At 38.4% G+C, this 18661-nt stretch overlaps 1 protein-coding gene across 1 annotated transcript in view; it reads right to left on the reverse strand.

The window, feature by feature from the left end:
• WWOX (WW domain containing oxidoreductase) overlaps positions 1-18661 on the reverse strand; it is a 495868-nt gene that overhangs the window by 363850 nt on the left and 113357 nt on the right. The window contains exons 7-8 of the mRNA XM_017820961.1: positions 13541-13726; positions 9605-9869 (exon numbers count right to left, since the gene is read on the reverse strand). Of these exons, the coding sequence (XP_017676450.1) occupies positions 9605-9869; positions 13541-13726 (451 nt within the window). The remainder of the gene's footprint in view (positions 1-9604; positions 9870-13540; positions 13727-18661) is intronic.

Raw genomic sequence — 18661 nt, forward strand, 5'->3', positions numbered from 1 at the left:
CTCTGGGCAACCTGTGCCAGGGCCTCCCCACCTTCACAGGAAAGAATTTCTTCCCAATATCTAATCTAACCCCACCTTCTGTCAGTTTGAAACCATTTCCCCTTGTCCTGTCACTCCATGCCCTTGTCCAAAGTCTCCCTCCAGATCTCTTGGAGCCCCTTTAGGTACTGGAAGGTGCTCTAAGGCCTCTCTGAAAGCTCTTCTCCTCGGGCTGAACAAGCATCTCAGCCTGTATGAGAGGGATGTTCCAGCCTTCTGCCATACAGGATAGTAGCTATGGTTGTCCAAAAAATTTAAAAATCATTAATTAATTTTTAGGGACTACTTCTTTTTATAAAAAGTGATTAAAAACTCATTGCTAGCTAAAAACTCACATTTTATCACCGCGAATATTGGAGACCATCTTTCTAGAATGCAACAGATCATTGGATCATTATACATGAACTACAGTGCATTGACTTTGCTTTGATTACAGTTACCTCATTCATAAAAATGTTCTCACTATTACTCTCTAGTTATTAAAGGAAATGAATAATCCTGTGATTTATGTGCTAGCTGAGAAATAAGGAGGTCTGGATCCTACTGTGTTATTTACAACAAACTGTGGAAGTGACCTTGCTCAGGCTCACAAATGAGAAACTCTGGGGTCACAGGCAGGGCTGAGTCACCTCATCTGCAGTGACTGTCACTGGACGGATCTGGGGGGCTGCAAGGGGCACCCCCAGGGCTCTGATGTGGAGAGAGGGGCACACAGAGGGCTCAGGGGTGCAGTGGAGGGCACACAGAGGGCTCTGCAACAAAGCAAAAGGCAAGGGAGCACTTTGGGCACACTCACATTTGGTCTTCAGCAGTGCACAGTGAGTTCAGCCAGCAATTTTCACTGCTCACTCAGCCACAGACTCATCAAAAGTTAAACCCTTATTAGGTAAAAAGTACAAACTTATTCTGTGAAAGTCCTTTTGTTTAGTGGAACTCCTTAAAATTGTTCCTATAACAATATCTAGCATAACCTGAAGACAGATTAAGAGTGGGCAAAGGAAAACCAGTAGCAAAGGCAGAATTACTACCTCAGTTTGTAGACACATTAAGATCTAGGCCAGCACATATCATAAAAGTGGTTTAGACCATCACTCCACTTTCCTTAAGTTAACAGACATATGTTTGCATTAGCACCAAATAAATGCATGACATACAGAGGCAATCTGTTTCAGCTTTTTAAAAAAATCATCAAGACTTAATTTCAAACTAGATTATTCCCAGCAGAAGCTACTGTCGAGAGCTAAAGCCAGAAAAAGAATATGAATATGCACCTTTACCTTTTGGTTTCTACAACTCAAGTATGTAATACATTCAGAGAAGTTCCTCACAGTGTATTTTGCCTTACACTCCCTTTGCCAATCTATTATTTTTAACAAAGCTCTATGATAAATGCCTTTGCTGTTTTCTTAGCAACGCTTGTCAAAAAAAATATTAGATTTAGGTGAACTACACAGGAAAATTTTTTATGTGTGGCCACAAAACCAGAAGTGTCACAAACTGTCCATAACCAGAGTTTTAACATTATATCTATGCAGCACAGTACCACACACCCACTTTTGAGAGAGAACAACTTATTTCTAATCAGTCAGGAGAAGGAAGGGAGGCCAAGAGGTTGTACATATAAATCCAAAACATTTTCTAGTGCTGTTATTAGCTATTTTCTTCCCTGACAACAGAGAATAAAGCCATGAAAATAATTTGTCACAGAGCACTGTGAAGATACAGATTCCCAGAAGGAGAGCCCTTTCTTTTTTCCACAAAATTCCACATTTCTTTTGAATACTTGAAATCAAAAAAGAGAATACCTGTACAGCAATATGCAAGATAAATGCCAATGCAAAAAATCAAAAAAGTCACAGGACACTAGAATTTCAAGTAACTTGGATGTACTGAATTTCACTGTCTAAGCACTTAAAAAAAAATAAAAAATCTTTTTTTACAGTCTGTTCAAAGTCACAGGTCTAAATTTTAGTCATTTTTGTTTATGGAAAAATCGAAACCTTATTTGTTTACAGTTATTGTAGTAAATCAATTCTTGAGCAAAGAAAACAAATTATGATGTTTCAGTACGAAAAAGATCTCAAGAACAAGGATGCCTAACAGTGAGTAGAGTGATGACCAAAAAAAAAAAAACCACAAAGGTAAAGGGATCAAAAAAGAAACTAAATATCCTGTTCAGCTGTTTCTATCTGAGTGCAACATCTTTCCAGTCACCCAAGCACCTCAACACTCATAATACAACAGATATTTCCTTCCTTATGGTTTCTCAACTCCATTCTGAGCAGATCAGTGTTGCACAGCACCTCAGAGACACCACAGCACCTCAGGTGCACTTGAGCTCCACAGGTGAGTGTGGGCAAAAGGGAAGGGGAAAAAAATAAGACAAAAACTTAAGAAAAAAAAAGAAAAAAATAAGAAAATACAAGAAAAAAATTTTTAAAAAAAGGAAAAAAGAAAAACGAAGAACAATAAGAAGAACAATATAAGAAGAACAATATAAGAAGAACAATATAAGAAGAACAATATAAGAAGAACAATATAAGAAGAACAATATAAGAAGAACAATATAAGAAGAACAATAAGAAGAACAATAAGAAGAACAATAAGAAGAACAATAAGAAGAACAATAAGAAGAACAATAAGAAGAACAATAAGAAGAACAATAAGAAAAACATTAGAAAAAATAAGAAAAAAAAAGAAAAAAATAAGAAAAATATGAAAAAAATAAGAAAAAAGTAAGAACGTGAAATCTTCTTTGGATGACTGCAAAAGAACACATGGGGAAAAAAGCATGGTGAAGGAAAGTCTGGGGCTTTCAGACAAGAAAGAAATTATGGATGCATCATAAAGTGCAAAACTAAAAAGGATTTATTTTTAAAACATTTTCTTAATTAACGCGTATTTTGTTTTTAAAGCAGCTTACACCCACAAATTTAATCCCTCCATCATGATTCAACAAGGAGGTTTATTTCTAGACAGTGTAACAATCTTGACTCAAGAAATTAAATTAACTGAATGCAAGACTGACATTCTGCAAGTTTCAGAAAGAAATATTTGGTTCTATGCTGTTAACTACCTATGAGGCCAATTTTTTCAGATTTCAGGCATCAGACACCTGACCAGATAAGGCATCAGACAGGCTGGACGTGAAGTTGAACAGAACAGTCACATTTGTGAGCAATTCAGACCTCTATGAAGACATTCCACAAGGTGCATGGCTTTTTAATCAAAAGATAGTTTTTCAGGGTGGAAAAAAATGGGGAAATATTCTTTTTAATTTCAAATTTTAATTTAATTGCCTGTAAGATAAAACACTATGGACCAAACGTTTCCCTGCCTCGCTGCCCACAGACTTGACGAGGCACTCCGAAATTCTGCAAGGATCTGGGGGGACAGGAAGAAACTCCTTACTTTGTCCACAAAACTATAGGGCATAACAGAGCTGCTCCAAAAACAGCTACGGGGGTGTGTTGGACACAGCAAATTCCATGGCCACTGCTCCCCCTGAGCACCATCCTGCACACTGAGACCCTGAGCTGTTCTGTTTGGCACCTGGATACATTTTCATAAAGACCATTCCTGTGGTGTGTAGGTTACAGGGGACGAATTTAATTTGCCCTTATATTTCATGCTACATTTATTTTAGCAGGAAGTTAAAATATGTATCAGTTAAACGTAAGTTTGATAATAAACCAGCCTATATTACATTTTATTAGCAGGTAGGACATGTAAAATGATCAACAACTACCTCGGAGGCATCTCTTTGCCATCCTATTACAACAAATCAAAATATTCTTCCACATTCCTTTTACCCAATTCAGTCCATTCTAAATAGGAGTTTTCTGTGAGGAAGCATATGCAATCAGAGTTCAATAAAATAACTGTCCTGCCATGGTACTATAGGCACAGTCCACAAACCTGTGTGTTAAAAAAAGAGATAGAGCTTAGCATCCCCTCAGCATTTACACTTCAGGCATTAATCCATAAACCAGGAGAACTGCACATGTGATTTATGCTCTCTACAACTACTGATATCCAGTAGGTAGTCAGCCCCCTTTCACTCTCCCATCCTCTTTCTCTTCCTGCCCAGGACTCAAATTGAGAAAAGAAATTCGACATTTTTGATCCAACCTAAACTGTGAGGTTCTTTTCAAAAAGAACTGCCTGTTGCTTTTCAAGAAAACCCAGTGCATTTTCAGGAATGTCTCAAGGAAGGAAATACACACCAAATCCTATGCTCAAACATGCACATAACCCACCCTGCCCATGACTGCTCTTGGAGCTGAACGTGCACAACTGTGGGCAGAATTTGGCCTGAACTGTGAATTCAGTAATGGTAGCCAACATCAACTCAACACAGCCCACACAGATCTTTGGACAGCAAAAAAATGTTTGCTTAGGGAGGGAATACTATCCTCAGCTCTAAGGGTAATTCCAGCTTCTTCAGCAAAGAGCAGGGGAGAAAGTGAAGAGCTGATGAGGCTGCAGGGGGCCTCTCTAGGGCTGCTGTCAAAAGCAAACAGATGTGACCAATAGGTAGAAGCAAGTCACTCCTGTAGATGCAGATTGGTTTCTTTCCAGAATAGCATATCCAAGCTGATGTTAGGCATGAGTGAAATCATCACATGAAATTTAAATTTAGACGTTCCAACCTACGGCGAAAGTAAACCCAGTGAAACCATTGTAGGCACCGGGGTTTCCTCCTGCCTGTATGTGCCCTGCAATCCAGGCCAACTGCCTCAAGCACTCCTAGAATAATATCACAGTAACAAGAACTCATGGTTTATATAAAACTTAGACATGCAGAAGACTTTGGGACCCTTAGAAGTATTCCTTATAATCCTCAATAGCAATACTTTAAATAAAAAAATCCAGTTCTGGAAAGGTACTATCTTTGGGGGTGGAGGGAGAAATCAAAGAGCAGTTCAAGCATCAGTCTTTTACACAGTGAAAAGTGAAGGGCAGAATGGTCTTACCACAGCTAACTGGCTTTTAAAGGTGACAAGTTGAGCTGGTCTAGTTGTAATTTATATCTCAGCAACAGAACCAATGTTTTATTCCCAACCATTAAAAGGGGGTAACACATCTGCTAAAACTCCAGCACAATGGTTGGCTTTGCACTGCAACAGGAAATGTAACCCAATAGTCTCAGAACTTCCCCAAACCCCAGCCATTTCTTAATGTAAAAGGATTTGAAAATTCAGTTCACTGAAACATCTGTTAAGCTCTTGCTACCCTAACACATGATATTCTTTCTGCTCCGTTACCTGCCAACAAAAATATTTGGGTCTATGTAAGACTATCACAAGCGTGTGATAATGGCATTCCACTTCTAAATTTATATGCCTTTGTACACTCACAAAGTCACCTGGGAGTGACACTAGATAGTGCACTCAGTGTAAGCTCAAAACTTACAATAAATGTATTTAATTTTAATCTTGTATGTAAATAGTCACAAATCAGATGGGGTTTGAATGACTGGCATTAATTTAAAACAAAAAAAAAGCCAACTTAGTCAAACTTTTCTTGGGCCAATTTTTAAGAAGAGAGACAAAAGGAGAGAGGGGAAGAGAGAGAAGGAGGAGAAGAGAGTGAAAGAGCATAAAAGAGAGGTAGAAAAAGAAACCCAACAAAACCCTAGTGCCTTGGATCAAACCAGCAAAGCATGTGTGGCCTTACACAGTTACTTTCAGAGTTTCTCTTCCAATTTGTTATTTACAGTGGTCACTTGTTTCAAATGATATTTAATTATACTATAAGTGTCTCCAACTCACTGAGTAACTATATAGTGGTAAGTAAGAGAGGCCCTTTGAACATTAGTAGAGCTAGAGTTACTACAATAATAAAATGGTAATTTACTTGCAACTATTTCTTTCTACAAAAAAATTTGTTCTCCGTTTCTGCATAGAAATCCTTGTGGATTTTAGATCTTGAAAAATGGTGGGTGGGAAAAAATGAAAAGAGTTTCCAGTGCTCTGCTTAAAAAAACTACTTCCCAGACACCTACAACTACCAGTGATTTAAATACTGTGTTACATTTGAAAAGCTGACCAGACAGCTGTGTGATTCAATTGAAGACTTCACTATAAGTAGCACAAACATAGAACAATTTTTATGCTCATAAAACAGGTTTGAAAAATGAGAAGTTGCATTTCTTCTTGCAGTAAGGTATGATCATTTACAGAAGCAACTAAAATTATGCCACTAAAAGCCTCACAACTGAAAGACAGATAAACCTTATCTATGTTTGTTCTTTTAGAAAAAACTCCACAAACCTTTTCTTTATGGAGTCAAGCTATTTTAAGGTTCTGCTTAAAGTGTCCTAATTATTGAAACTACCAAAGTAGCAGCAAATAACAACCAACAGGTAAATAAGAGTGTTAAAGTCAGTATCAGGATACTGACTCTCAGTGCTTCTGTGAATCAGCCAAAATGGAACAGTTACCAGCACTGTTTTCTCAGCTAAATTCTATCCTGCTGAATACCCCAAGTGCCACACACCTCAGGCTGCATCACCTCTCCCCAAAATAGTGACTTGTGGTAGGCAGCTGTGTGCATTTCTAAAGAAAATACTGTGTCTTCATCAACCAAAGAGGAGCTGTTCAACACTCAAGAAGTGAACAATAAAAAAAAAAAAATGCATTTCAGATACACAATGTATATTTCTTCTTTGTTGGAAACAAAGCAGAATAATTATTAAACTGTTACAATTTCTAGTAAGTAAACCTTAAACAGATGATTTCAGAATATACATAAGTCCACCTCTGTGAAATACAAACTGAAAATGTAAATATTGTTTATTAACAGCTTTTACAACAATAATACAAGAAGGCCCCAGTTAGGATCAGGTATGTGCAGCTGGAGTCTGTGTGTGCATATATGCACACATATGCATGCATCTGTACAGACCCCAGGATAGTCCAGGACATAGCAAACAGCTTCAAACTGGCTCCAGAAAGGATTAGTCTCTCCACCTACCAAAATGCTGCAGCTGCCTCAGAGATCAAAAGAGGTACAGGCACACCCACGTGGCACCTTGCCTGAGTTGACAGACCTTACCTCTCTCCACACAACCTTGTCACAGATCTCTCCATTCCAGTTATGGGCCCAGCTCAGTTGAAACTACTTTAAATGCTGCTGCATCATTGCTGCATTCATTGTGCAATGCAGACATCCTTGGAAAACACAGGAAAGGACAGTTCACCACCTTGGGACTGCAGCTGTAAGCTTTGAGATCACTCCCAATATTCTGACCAAAACACTCATCTAAACTCCAGGGTGAGCTCCCACAGAAACACTGAAAGGAAGCCCACAAAAAGGTCCTCAGCGAAGTCTATTCCAGGTTGGTGACAGCACAATCCCCAAAAAAGAAGCAGTAGCAAGTCATTTGCTCCCTACAAACCTTAAAATAGAAACTCTTGCACTGATGATGTTGAGAATTTCAGCAACGCTTGTTTGCATACCCAGGAAGGGGCACTTTTCTAGTTTCACTGGCAATTGAAACATTGGTAAAGTTCAGGGGAACATAATTCATATCAGAATATGAGTTGTAAAACCAATGCTTAACCTCAGGCCATACCCTCCATCATGACATTCAAATAACCTCAGTGAAATACAAACATGAAGGACTTAACAGAACTGATTTGACTTGGACTACAGTGCACTGTTATTCAATGCTGCTATTTTTTGTAGTGTGCTTTGTATTCTCTTTTATGTACTATTAATACATAGATACTATTAAAAAAAAAAAAAATCTATCAATTGTTCTAAAGAATTCAAAATTAATGCTGGTCTTTCATTTTGTTCCATAGAGGAAAAGATTCTCTGAGCAACAAACACTGAAGGTTCTCTTTGCAAAAATATGTCAGAGCAAATAAAACTAACAATTCATAAATGTCCACAGACTAGATCCTTTTCACGGGACGTTGATAGCATTCACTTACACATCCTCAGGAGAACTTCAAGAATTTGTTTTGCAAACTATCCCTAGCACAGCAGAGGCATGATTTTATAGGTCCTGGTCAAGAAAACATGCTGTTGAAAGATATTATTACTTGTCCCAAGGTGCCAGAACGCTCACTTATCAATCTTGTGGACATAAATAGGTTTTGCATATGTACAGGCTGCAGACTGCAGGCAGAGGTCAGAGGCGTTAGAGGTGACAATGCACCCATGGTCAGTGCAACACACTGCACTGTTTGTATTTTTGCTCCCTGAGACTTAATGAAGATCCAGTATTGTTCTTTTATGGACATGTAAACAGAGTTTTAAAAACTAAAACTCTGATTTTAAACAGAGTGTTGTCCACATACACGATCTCAGTATAAATTAAGATTAACTTCATTATCTCAATGATACTGAAATCCACAAGCAAATTCTTTTGTGCAGCTCTACATACAGGTTCCACCACTGATTTGCTCAGTTACTATAGGTTACATGGTAGATTAAGCTGCTTAAGGATGGATCCCTCTGCCTGAATTCCTCTCTGATTTTTTTTCAAATAAAACCAACTAATTTGATCTGCACCACCAGCTAAGAGAGACAGTATGCAAAACCACCACAACCACCCTTGTTGGCTGTGAAGTCTTCTGTGAAAGGGGTCTGGTGTTTGGGTTTGAAATAAACTGCCATGCCTAGATGAGTTCTGCAGGGTCTGGATCTTTTCATTTCCCTCATTCCCAACTGGAAACATTCAACAGAGACTCTCTCTCCCTGCTACCCTTTTGGGAATACCATTCTTTGCCAATGAAAAAGGAGTGAGAAACAGCCTATAAGGTTGAAAGAAGTCACTTCTCGGTGAAGTAAAAGTCATCCTCTGCCTAGAAAATACTTCAGACTCCTTACAAATAACCTGGCTCAGAGCTTCAAGGGATAAGAGTAACCTCTCCAACCGCTCAGGATGCTGCAAATTCTTATATAATGAAGACTCATAACACTGGCTATGGAAGAACTGTGTAGCCTTTCATTATGTCATGGTCCCAGTCCAAAATCCAATGGAGACAAATGGAAAACACCCATTGTCTTCAGCACTTTGTAAGAATCAAGAAGATTGTTGGGCTGTTGCTTTTTTTTTTTTAAATATGAATGAAGGTGCTTTTACCACTGAAAGCACTTTCCCTCAGCCATTAATAATGTCTGTAGTATCTCTTCTAACTAGGGCATCTGTTTACATAGAAAATGCAGTCAACATATTCCACTTAAAAGCCAAAGCAATTTTTTTGATGTTTTACGTAGAGTGAGCACAGAAATAACTCTGAACTGCACCTAAGACATACAACATCCTTAATCAGAGTGAAAATCACATATTCGAACAAGGGGGTCGCGCACTCCATCTTAGAAGGTTCCTTAACTGAAGACTGACAAAGCAAATCTAAAATGGTTGAAGAATCCTCTTCCAGAGCACTATCTTGGCAACAGTGCTCGTCATTAAAATCAGGGTCACGGTTACAAAAGGCAATAGGTCAAAGCAGATACATACATCTGGATTTTTATAACTTTTTTCTCCCTTGATTTGAAGGGAAAAGAAAAAAAAAGATTTGTAAAATACTTTAAGGCATTCACTTACCATGGATTTGGTGAAGGGTCGAGCCAAGGTAAACAGCAGGGTGTACACCCACCAGTTACGATGAAGGGAGGAGTAAATCATATTTCCAGGATGGAGGGAATTCGACGTCACCCCGTGGGGAGAAAGGCGTCGGTTCAGCTCGTTGGAGAAGAGGATATTGCAAAGCTTGGAGCGATTGTAGGCCAACATAGCCCAATACTCCTTCTTAGATGGAGAAAGCAGGCTGAAATCAAGCTTTCCGGAGGAGTCTTTAATTTCTGTAAATCTAAAAACCAGTAAATATGCCTTAGAAACCCCCAGAGTTAATTCCACTCTCATTAAGAACAACATAAAATGTAGGCACCAGAGTAGAACTTGGCCAGAACCAACATAAAACAACAGCTTATTTAGTAGCTGAAAGCATCTACCAGAAATTGCCTGAGATTCAAGGAGTAGTTCCACATAATATGGCAGAAAAATTATTGGATAATTAGTAAAAGCAAACGATAAATAAAAACAAGTCAAAAAACACTTAAATGATTTAAAGGGATTGTACTTAGAGAGGACAACTTACAAATCACTTTATTTCGAATGAAAAAAAAAATTTAAAAATTTTGCCATGAATCCATAAAAGCACAATCACGAAGGATATAATGTAGGATAAAGTAACTCTGCAGTAGGAGCAGAGAAACCCAGCATCCTTTCATTTCCCCTTCTTCCCGTCCCCTGATCATTTCATCCAGCGCTCACATACTGCACACTTGCATTTAAGTGTTCAAGTAACTATGGATGAGTCTCACTGCCTCTTAGACTTTTTTTTTTTAGATTAAAAATTGATGAATATAAAGGGGTTATAACCTTGGTAACTCGCCATCAATAGTCTTATATGTTTAAAAGATAAATGCAAACAAAGCCAAAATGAGTTCTGGCAGAGTATAATGTTTTTAAGTATACCCACGGCATGGCTGAACACAAATCAAAGTAACTAGTTGATGTTTTTTAATTGGCTCTGACAGAGTCATTAAACACCAGCTGCTTGTTTCTTTCCTCCTTTTTTTTTTTAATAACAAAGTAGTGTATGTTCTAAAGACATTTAGATGAAGAAAAGAAAGCTTCCATGCAGCATTTCCCCCCCTAGCTCTCACAATTTGATTTATCAATTTACTGGTATATCTTAATATTAGGAAATAATACTACATTCAGTTACAGATCTATGTTTCATTCAGAAGAGCTACTAAAAATAAAAAGGATTTAGCAAGCTCTTTTTAATACTCAGAGTTTTCAGAATCAGCTGGGGAGAAGAGGGATAAACATAATTATAGTACACACTAGCAAAATGTTTTAAAATATCTTCACTAATTTTGCATCTCATGCCCAGAAATGAAGAGATCAGCTGGAATTTCTACATTCATTCTGTGAGCAGAATTATAATACACTCAGAGAAAAGCAATACAGTATTTGAACTCAAATAGTGTTTGAACTCAAGAGGAATCCAGGATGTTCTTGCAAAATTAGCCCTTCAATTTCAACAACAAAATTTCTCTTTCATAATTTTCAGTGAGATAAAATACATTTCTGGAATTAACAGGACTATTCTGGGAGGAATTTCCTATATTCATCCCTCAAGTAATCATTTATGACACCAAAAATAATCTATAAATAAAACACTTTGGGTGTACTGTATAATGGAAGCACAGAGGCATATTTTGAGTCCAGTCCTGCAAGTGCTTATGTGAGTCAATCTTACTTATGTTGCCAATCTCATTGAATTCAGGAGGATAAGGGCTGCACAATCAAATTAACAACACAGAAATAAAGACAGAAGGAAAGTCAACCTATTTATTATTCTGATTTTAATACGATGTGCTTAAAGTACCCAAAAGCTTAATTTAACCAAAATTCATTTGTGCTGAATCCAGAGAACTAACTAGAAATGAACAAAGAACCAGAGTGGCAAATAAATATTTTGCCTTGGAGCAGTCTGGTATAGTATTTTCTGCAAACAGGGGACTTTATATTTCCCCTAACAGGGGGTCTTGACTCCAGCAAAAAGATCCAGTCAAGGTTTATGGAAGTAATTAGATACCAACACTTTGTTTAACAACATAGTTTAAGGCTCAGAGTTCTCAAGTAGGTCAGAAAGTACAACTACCCAATAATACCCTAACTAACTCCTTACATCAACTTCTTGTCATTAAACAGATTGGGAGGGAAAAGCATAGTTACTCAAAATGATCAGTTTAAGTGATAAGGTACAGAGTAACACATTAATTGGACCCCTAGAAAAAAGGGAAATGCACTAGTTGTGTTTATTATTTTACTCAAAGATAGACAGTCACTTATTTTTTGATGGGCTTCTATAAACCTTGGCTGATCTCACTGACTTAGCAACGAGCACTTGAAAAACGCTTTCGAAAACACAGATAAACACGTCCAGAGATGTGAGCTCTGGTTACACACAGCACTTAACGCAGCAAAAAACAAAGATGTCATTTAAAATACTATCAGAGATACAAACTTACAAAGGGGAACAAGCAGCTGACAACTCAACATAATCTCCCATTAAATAACAGCTCATTTATACGTATCCCATTGTGCCCTCCACATCTGGCAAGTGATTGGAGTTGGCAGATTTATTTCCAGAGCTATCTCGCCTGCCCTGCAGTAGCTGCCCTCACTCCTAACAGGACTCTGCTACTTGCTTTCACAAACCTGGTGTGATTTGCAAAGATAAGGATGTCCAGATTTTGTTACCACCTAATTACTAGACATTTCATGTCTTTTAACACTAGGGAGGATTATTACTGGCATTTTCTATTGCTTCCTTTCATTTCAGCCATCATAAATTTAAAATGGTAAAAGTAAATCTATCTGCAGTGTGTCATTTATACCATAAGCCCCTGTGTTTGGAAGTGATAAAGGTTTCAGCCCGACCCTTGGCTGGTCTCTCTCTACCAGGTCCCCGGGGTTACATTTTATGGAAACATGATTAAAAAAATAAGCTTCATTCTGGGTCACTAAAACATTTCAGAAATATGAAGGCAGAAAATAAAAAATAAAATAAAAAAAAACCTACCACACTTTCTCCCTTTTGGTTTGCTAGAGCTCTTACACACGACCAAAAGTAAAACAGAAATCAACAGTAATGTTTAAAGCTGGACATTATAGGTCTAATCCTGCAGTCCCTGAACTAAATCAGAAAGCAGTAAGTGGCTTGTGCCCAGCAGAATTTAGAATTGGGGCATGCATTTTGCACAAGAAACTTTATTTAAATCAAATCCATCTTTTCACTTATTAACACAAAAACCACAAGCATGCCCGAAATAAGGCAAACCTCATCAGCATCTCTTTTTCCAACTGTACTTTTCTGGCAGTAGAAAAGACGAGCAACTAACATTTTAATTAAAAAATTCACCAAAAGAGGCATGGTCAGATTTGTAATATGTATTAACTACACTACTTCCCATTTTACAATTATACAGCTAATGTCTGCATTGAATTCCCTAATTTCTCATTATAAAACAACTGGATTTCATCTAGCAGTTTTTAATTGCATTGTTTCTCCTGCTAAAATAACTGCACATTCTTCTTGCTAAGATGTTGAAGTTGTTGAATGACAAATCAATATAGGTCATGCCATTCAGATTTAATCAATTATTATTCCATCTCCTCGCAAAATCAATGAGTGGCCTGAAATGCGGCGAAAATCTGCATTCACACAAAGAATGATCAAAAAAATATCTACATACTGTTATAAAACTAGAACACGCTTTATCCAGCAACAGAGCCAAATCCAGAAACATCCACAGGCATTAGTAATGCTTCTATTTTTAAAAAGATTATTCAAAGGCAAATGCTTTAGAGCAAGGCCCTTCATTTTCAGAAACTTTTGTGGTTTTGCCACAACTGTTTTGTTCTCTAAGGACTGAAGTGAAATGAAAGGTAACATTCACCAACCTGTGGGACTCGGAGGACACCACCACGACCCTGGCAGGAGATGACTGGCGTAAAACCTCTTCCAGAAGCTGCACGAGATAGAAATGTCCCAGGTGGTTCACCTGGAAGGTGGACTCCAGGCCGTCCTCCGTCAGGCACCAAGGAACACCAAACACGGCAGCGTTGCAGATCAGGATGTGGAGGGGCCTGAGTAAATTGAAACAGGAGAAAGAAAGCTCCGTGAAACACATGCTGTTATACCCCTGTGTGAACGAGGCCCAGGTGTGCCCTGGGTGCAGGTGTAAGGGATTTGCCTGGCTGGTTTCTGGGGGAAGGAACCGCCCAGCACAGCTGCTTCCACTTGGTTCCACTTACCCCACTCCCAGCCCAGCCAAGCCCCTCAGGGACACAGGTCACTCTTAGGCAAAGGGTACAGAATAAAAGGCAAAATGCCACACAGCACCACTATTCTACCAGTTACTAATCAGGAAACTGTCCCCTTGCAGAGCATTTAGAAAAGAAACTTTACCAAGGAGAGGAGCAACTCCTGTCTCTTTTATGGGGTACACATCTATTCATGACACCTGCACAGTTGGTAGGGGACAAGTGATTAAGAAATAAAGACACAAGGCACATCTCTACACATTTTATACTTCTGCAGCTTGTGAAGTGTGCTGCTAAAAAATGCAAGTAGGAAAATGAAAACATTCTGCAGAAGCTGTCATCTTTGGTGGGAAATCTGCACACCATACACATGAGATCCTTGAGACAGAATCCTTCCTCGCTGAACTCAGTTAACTCAGTTTAAACAGAAATGCCACGATAAAGGAACTTGAAAGGGTAAAATTCTACCAAAGAAAAGAACCTAGGCTGGCACATACCTCTTTCATTGAAAAAACAGGTCCAGAAAACTTCAAACTCCTTGATGTCTCCAGTGTAATCTCAGGATACTACAAACCTTGCAGCCTTCCCAACCTCCACAGCCAGATCAAGGACAAACGCCCTTTCTGTTCTTTCTTGTCTTTGTCCAAATCCTTATGAAACACAGCAAAGACTCTGGTTCTCAGACCTCAGATGGATCTGCATTTGCTAGATTGCATCATCTCTTAAGGAAACCTTGGCACTGACAGTGTGTTCTCGTCCTTGAGTCAGACCCTGACGCAGCAGACCTCAGCAAGCTCTACCTGAGCTGAGAACCTCAGGCTTGAGAGCCTGCATCTGGTATTCCTGGCCTTGACATATTTAAATAGGAAAAGTCACACAAAATAATGATGGCCATAGAAATCCCTTTCATTCCTGCACTAATACCTGCCATGTCCTAAAACCACAGTATTAAGATCTGTCACATTTGTTTAGCCCGTTCCAGCCTATTATGTCTTTGCTGCATTTGGCCAAATCCCATGATACAAAATCAACACTCAACATAAACCCTAATTCTGAAGATAATAAATGAAGCACAGATAGGAAAAATAGCTGCTTGCCCTTTGTTTTTCTCAGTTGCTTCCACACAGTCCTACACACAAAGGATGACAGGAGACCCAGAGTCAGACCATTTTCCCACATGACTGAAGGACATAAATACTGCAACTCTGAGCATTTGCAGAAGGAATTCTGGAAAAGAATGTGAAACATAAAGACCCAGGTTGTCAAACAAACCTAAGTAATCAGATTCCTTTAGGCACATTTGAAAACCCCAGATTTTGACAGCCCAGTTTTCAAAAAATCATTTCAGGAGGAATCAAACACACCTTAGCTGAATACTGAAAGAACCACATAAGGACTGACATAAACAGCTGTATTTTCTTATTAAAGTAAATTTTGACTTCCAGTTCATTGGGAAGTAAGCAGTCTAGTCTGCTTTAATAAGAAGTTAATCTAATATCTGTCCTTGTGCCAACTTGGACAATTTTAACCAAAAGGTTCAGAAGCAGAATGAAACATCTGCACGCTTTGGGAAGCTCAGTTTCTGAGGCGTTGGATTTCTGATTTGCCTTTTGGTCAGTGACACTGATACACATAATATCTAAACATATATACTACATCCACAAAAGAAACTGAAGATGAAGGGTGACTATCCTTTTAAAGGCAAGGTCCCCTCTTTCTGCTCAAATCAACCGGCAAAAAAAGGCAGCTCTTTTTTTGATCTTTGCAGCCTCAATCAACACAGCACAAGCAGGCTATTTACTGAGAAGTGCAGGATGATATCCTTTAAAAGGTAACTGACCTTTTGAGGCCTACTTTATAAAATGTTTTAAACCCCAGTTCATTTTGCCTGTTCGAGATGCATCTGCCAAGAGGAAAACAAAGCTGCACGAAGCTTGAGAGCGCATGGAACTCCGGATGATTCATCATCTCTTCTGAGAGTTTATGAAAAGCTCTAGCAAGAATTAATTTACAGATTTGTGCATCTGCTGGGAAAAAGGAACGAGTTTCTCCAGCACAGATGCAGTTTTTGGTATAAGAGCCTCCCGTACGAGGACTGCAGCACATGAATACAGCAGCAACACAAAAAGTACACTGCCATTCCCTCCAAAACAGAATATGGCACTTTTTAAAATATCATATTTCTAGTTAATAATTGTCATATGCACTATGAAATAGCAGATCACAGACAGAAAGAATTCATATAAAAACCAAAACTATATTCCACCTATCCAAACTGCCATATCTTTCATTATTACTAATTACACAATAACTACCAGAGGGAAAATACACACTCTATACCTAAATCTGTCGGCTCAATTAATTAAAAAGATGATTCTAGAATTATAAAACTATAAAATGTAGTCACTTTTTAATTGTTAGAGCATTTAATTGCATTTTATAAAAGTAATAAAATTATGCTTCAATCCATTTTATGAGATTTGTATTTTTCAAAGCACATTTCTCTTTTTTTTTTAAAGTGAAAGTAATTAAAATTTAAGGGACTGTAAAATTAACATTATTTACAATATTCTATTGGAAAAATCTGTGAAGAAATATAAAAAATAAATACAGAAACATTTTAAACAATTATCCTACTGAAAAGGCAGCCTCAGATTCCCTTTCAGAATTCCTTTATTTTTAATTCACATCAGTGGTTTTAAATGTTAAAAAAAAAAAAAAAAAAATAAAAAAATAAATTCTCCAGAAAACACCACAGAAAAGAAACCTAAAGGGTTGTATCAAAAAGTGCTGCTGTTGTGCTTCATTTCAGGTCAGGAAAAACCACCTCTCAGATTGGGATCCATGTCCATTAAGCCATCGGTGTCTCTCGTCAGGCTGCTAACAAAGGTCCAATTACTGAAAATTGTCGTCTAAGTTTTTGTGACCTGGCCATTTGCACACCAGGAAATGAATGAGATTACCTGTGTAACAGCCACTGTGTAGTTATGAATTTCAGCCACAGATGACAGATTCTAATCTCAACGGTGCAGAGCTCTGTATCACTGAACGTATCATTATGCAGGGACAAAATTTTCAAGATACATGACAATTCACGCTGCACATCTGGCACTACAGCTTTGCTTTATGGCAGGAGTCTTTTTAAGTGATAGCAGAACTATGACCTTGATTTCACAAGTTCATTACAAACATCGCTGCGATCTGCATTAGGGCTTCCTACTGAGCCCAAGGAAAAAAAAAATCCCCCCTTGGTTTAAAATAGTTTGTAATTCTACATCAAAGGCACAGCTAAGGCCAACAAAAGATGTCAGCAGCAAAGGAAATTTTCTGTAGTGTTTACTCCTGGTGTCGACATCACCAAGTGCTCCCTCTAACCATGGCACCTATTAGATATTTTTGGAAACACTACAGTTAAGACTCTGCAGAGTGTTATGAAAATTTCCCCCTATATCTCCTTAAAATGTCTTCAGGTAGTGACTTACATCACATCAAGTGAGCTAATGTGGTCTACCATCACAATTGAAGCAGGCACTGGGACTTGAATGTGATCTGCTCCACATTAGCATGTAGTCACTGCTTATCCTTCACAGCATGACTGAGGCTTGAGCATTCACTGCTCCAACTGCAAGACACACAGCCATTCCAGAAAACCCTCACTGTGCTGGTAAGTGTAGCTGGTAATTTAGTCAAAGTTAAAAAGCCTGTAGAATTAACCAGGACAATCTTAAATGTGAATATCTCACCTGAAAACCAGCTGATATTTTGTGCACCTGGCAAGCCCCCGATCCTTTACCAACCTTTGAGGAAGTCATTCAGATCCTACATGCTGTGCACAATTCACCATTAGAAGCAACTAAGCAATCCAACTGCTCTGCACTATTTGAAAATACAGTAAGGGAATACATTAGAGAGATGCAGAAATTAAGTTGTTGCTATAAATCAGTTGGTTATGAAATTTAATAATCAATTTGTTAGCACCTGATGTAAAACTAGGATCTGTCAGCAGCCTCCCAAGCTGGCTGTGTGCAGCAGTAGATATTTCCAAGGGAATTAATTACTGATGATTTGCAAAGGTAAGAATAATATTTTTCAACAAATGTAGCCTGTGCACTAGGAGGTTAAACAAACACCACCAAAATGTCAACAGAGTTCTTGGCTTTGGTGTTCTCCCATTTCAAACGTAATGAAATAGTTAACCAGAGATTATGCAAAGGGAATACTCTCAAATCTTCCCATGAAGCAGAATGTCACACCATCTGGGGCACTTCTCAAGTGATTTGAAAAGTTCACACTGTTTGGAATTACACAGAAATTCAACAGAAAAGGCCTCACCATATCCCCAAAGTCCCATAAGCAACTGTAGACCTGTGTCACGGCCAGTAAAGGCAGAGCTGTGACTTCTCCTCCACAAAGAAGCAAAGTCACAGCCCACCGAACTTTTCCACCCCATAACTCTGAACACCCATGTTGCTTTCTCTGAAAGTTAGAAAGTGGTACTTCTGTCTGTGAGGGAATGCCTTTACACACAAAGGGAATACCCAACAGGCCAGCTAAGCTTATGGCTCTCCAGAAAACGGGTGAGTTAAACAACCACCTCCAGAAATCCCTCTCAGTTTTACAAGCTGCACTGACAGGAAACTGAGCAGCAAGAAAATCACTAAGTCAGAAGTCAGACAGCAGCAGGAAATCTCAGAACCATGTATAATCTAATACTGACACGAAAATATCTAAATATTTTTTTGTTCGATGTAAAAGAAA

The sequence above is a fragment of the Lepidothrix coronata genome, unplaced genomic scaffold (genome assembly GCF_001604755.1).
Source record: "Lepidothrix coronata isolate B3197 unplaced genomic scaffold, Lepidothrix_coronata-1.0 Scaffold87, whole genome shotgun sequence".
In the NCBI taxonomy this organism is placed as follows: domain Eukaryota; kingdom Metazoa; phylum Chordata; class Aves; order Passeriformes; family Pipridae; genus Lepidothrix; species Lepidothrix coronata.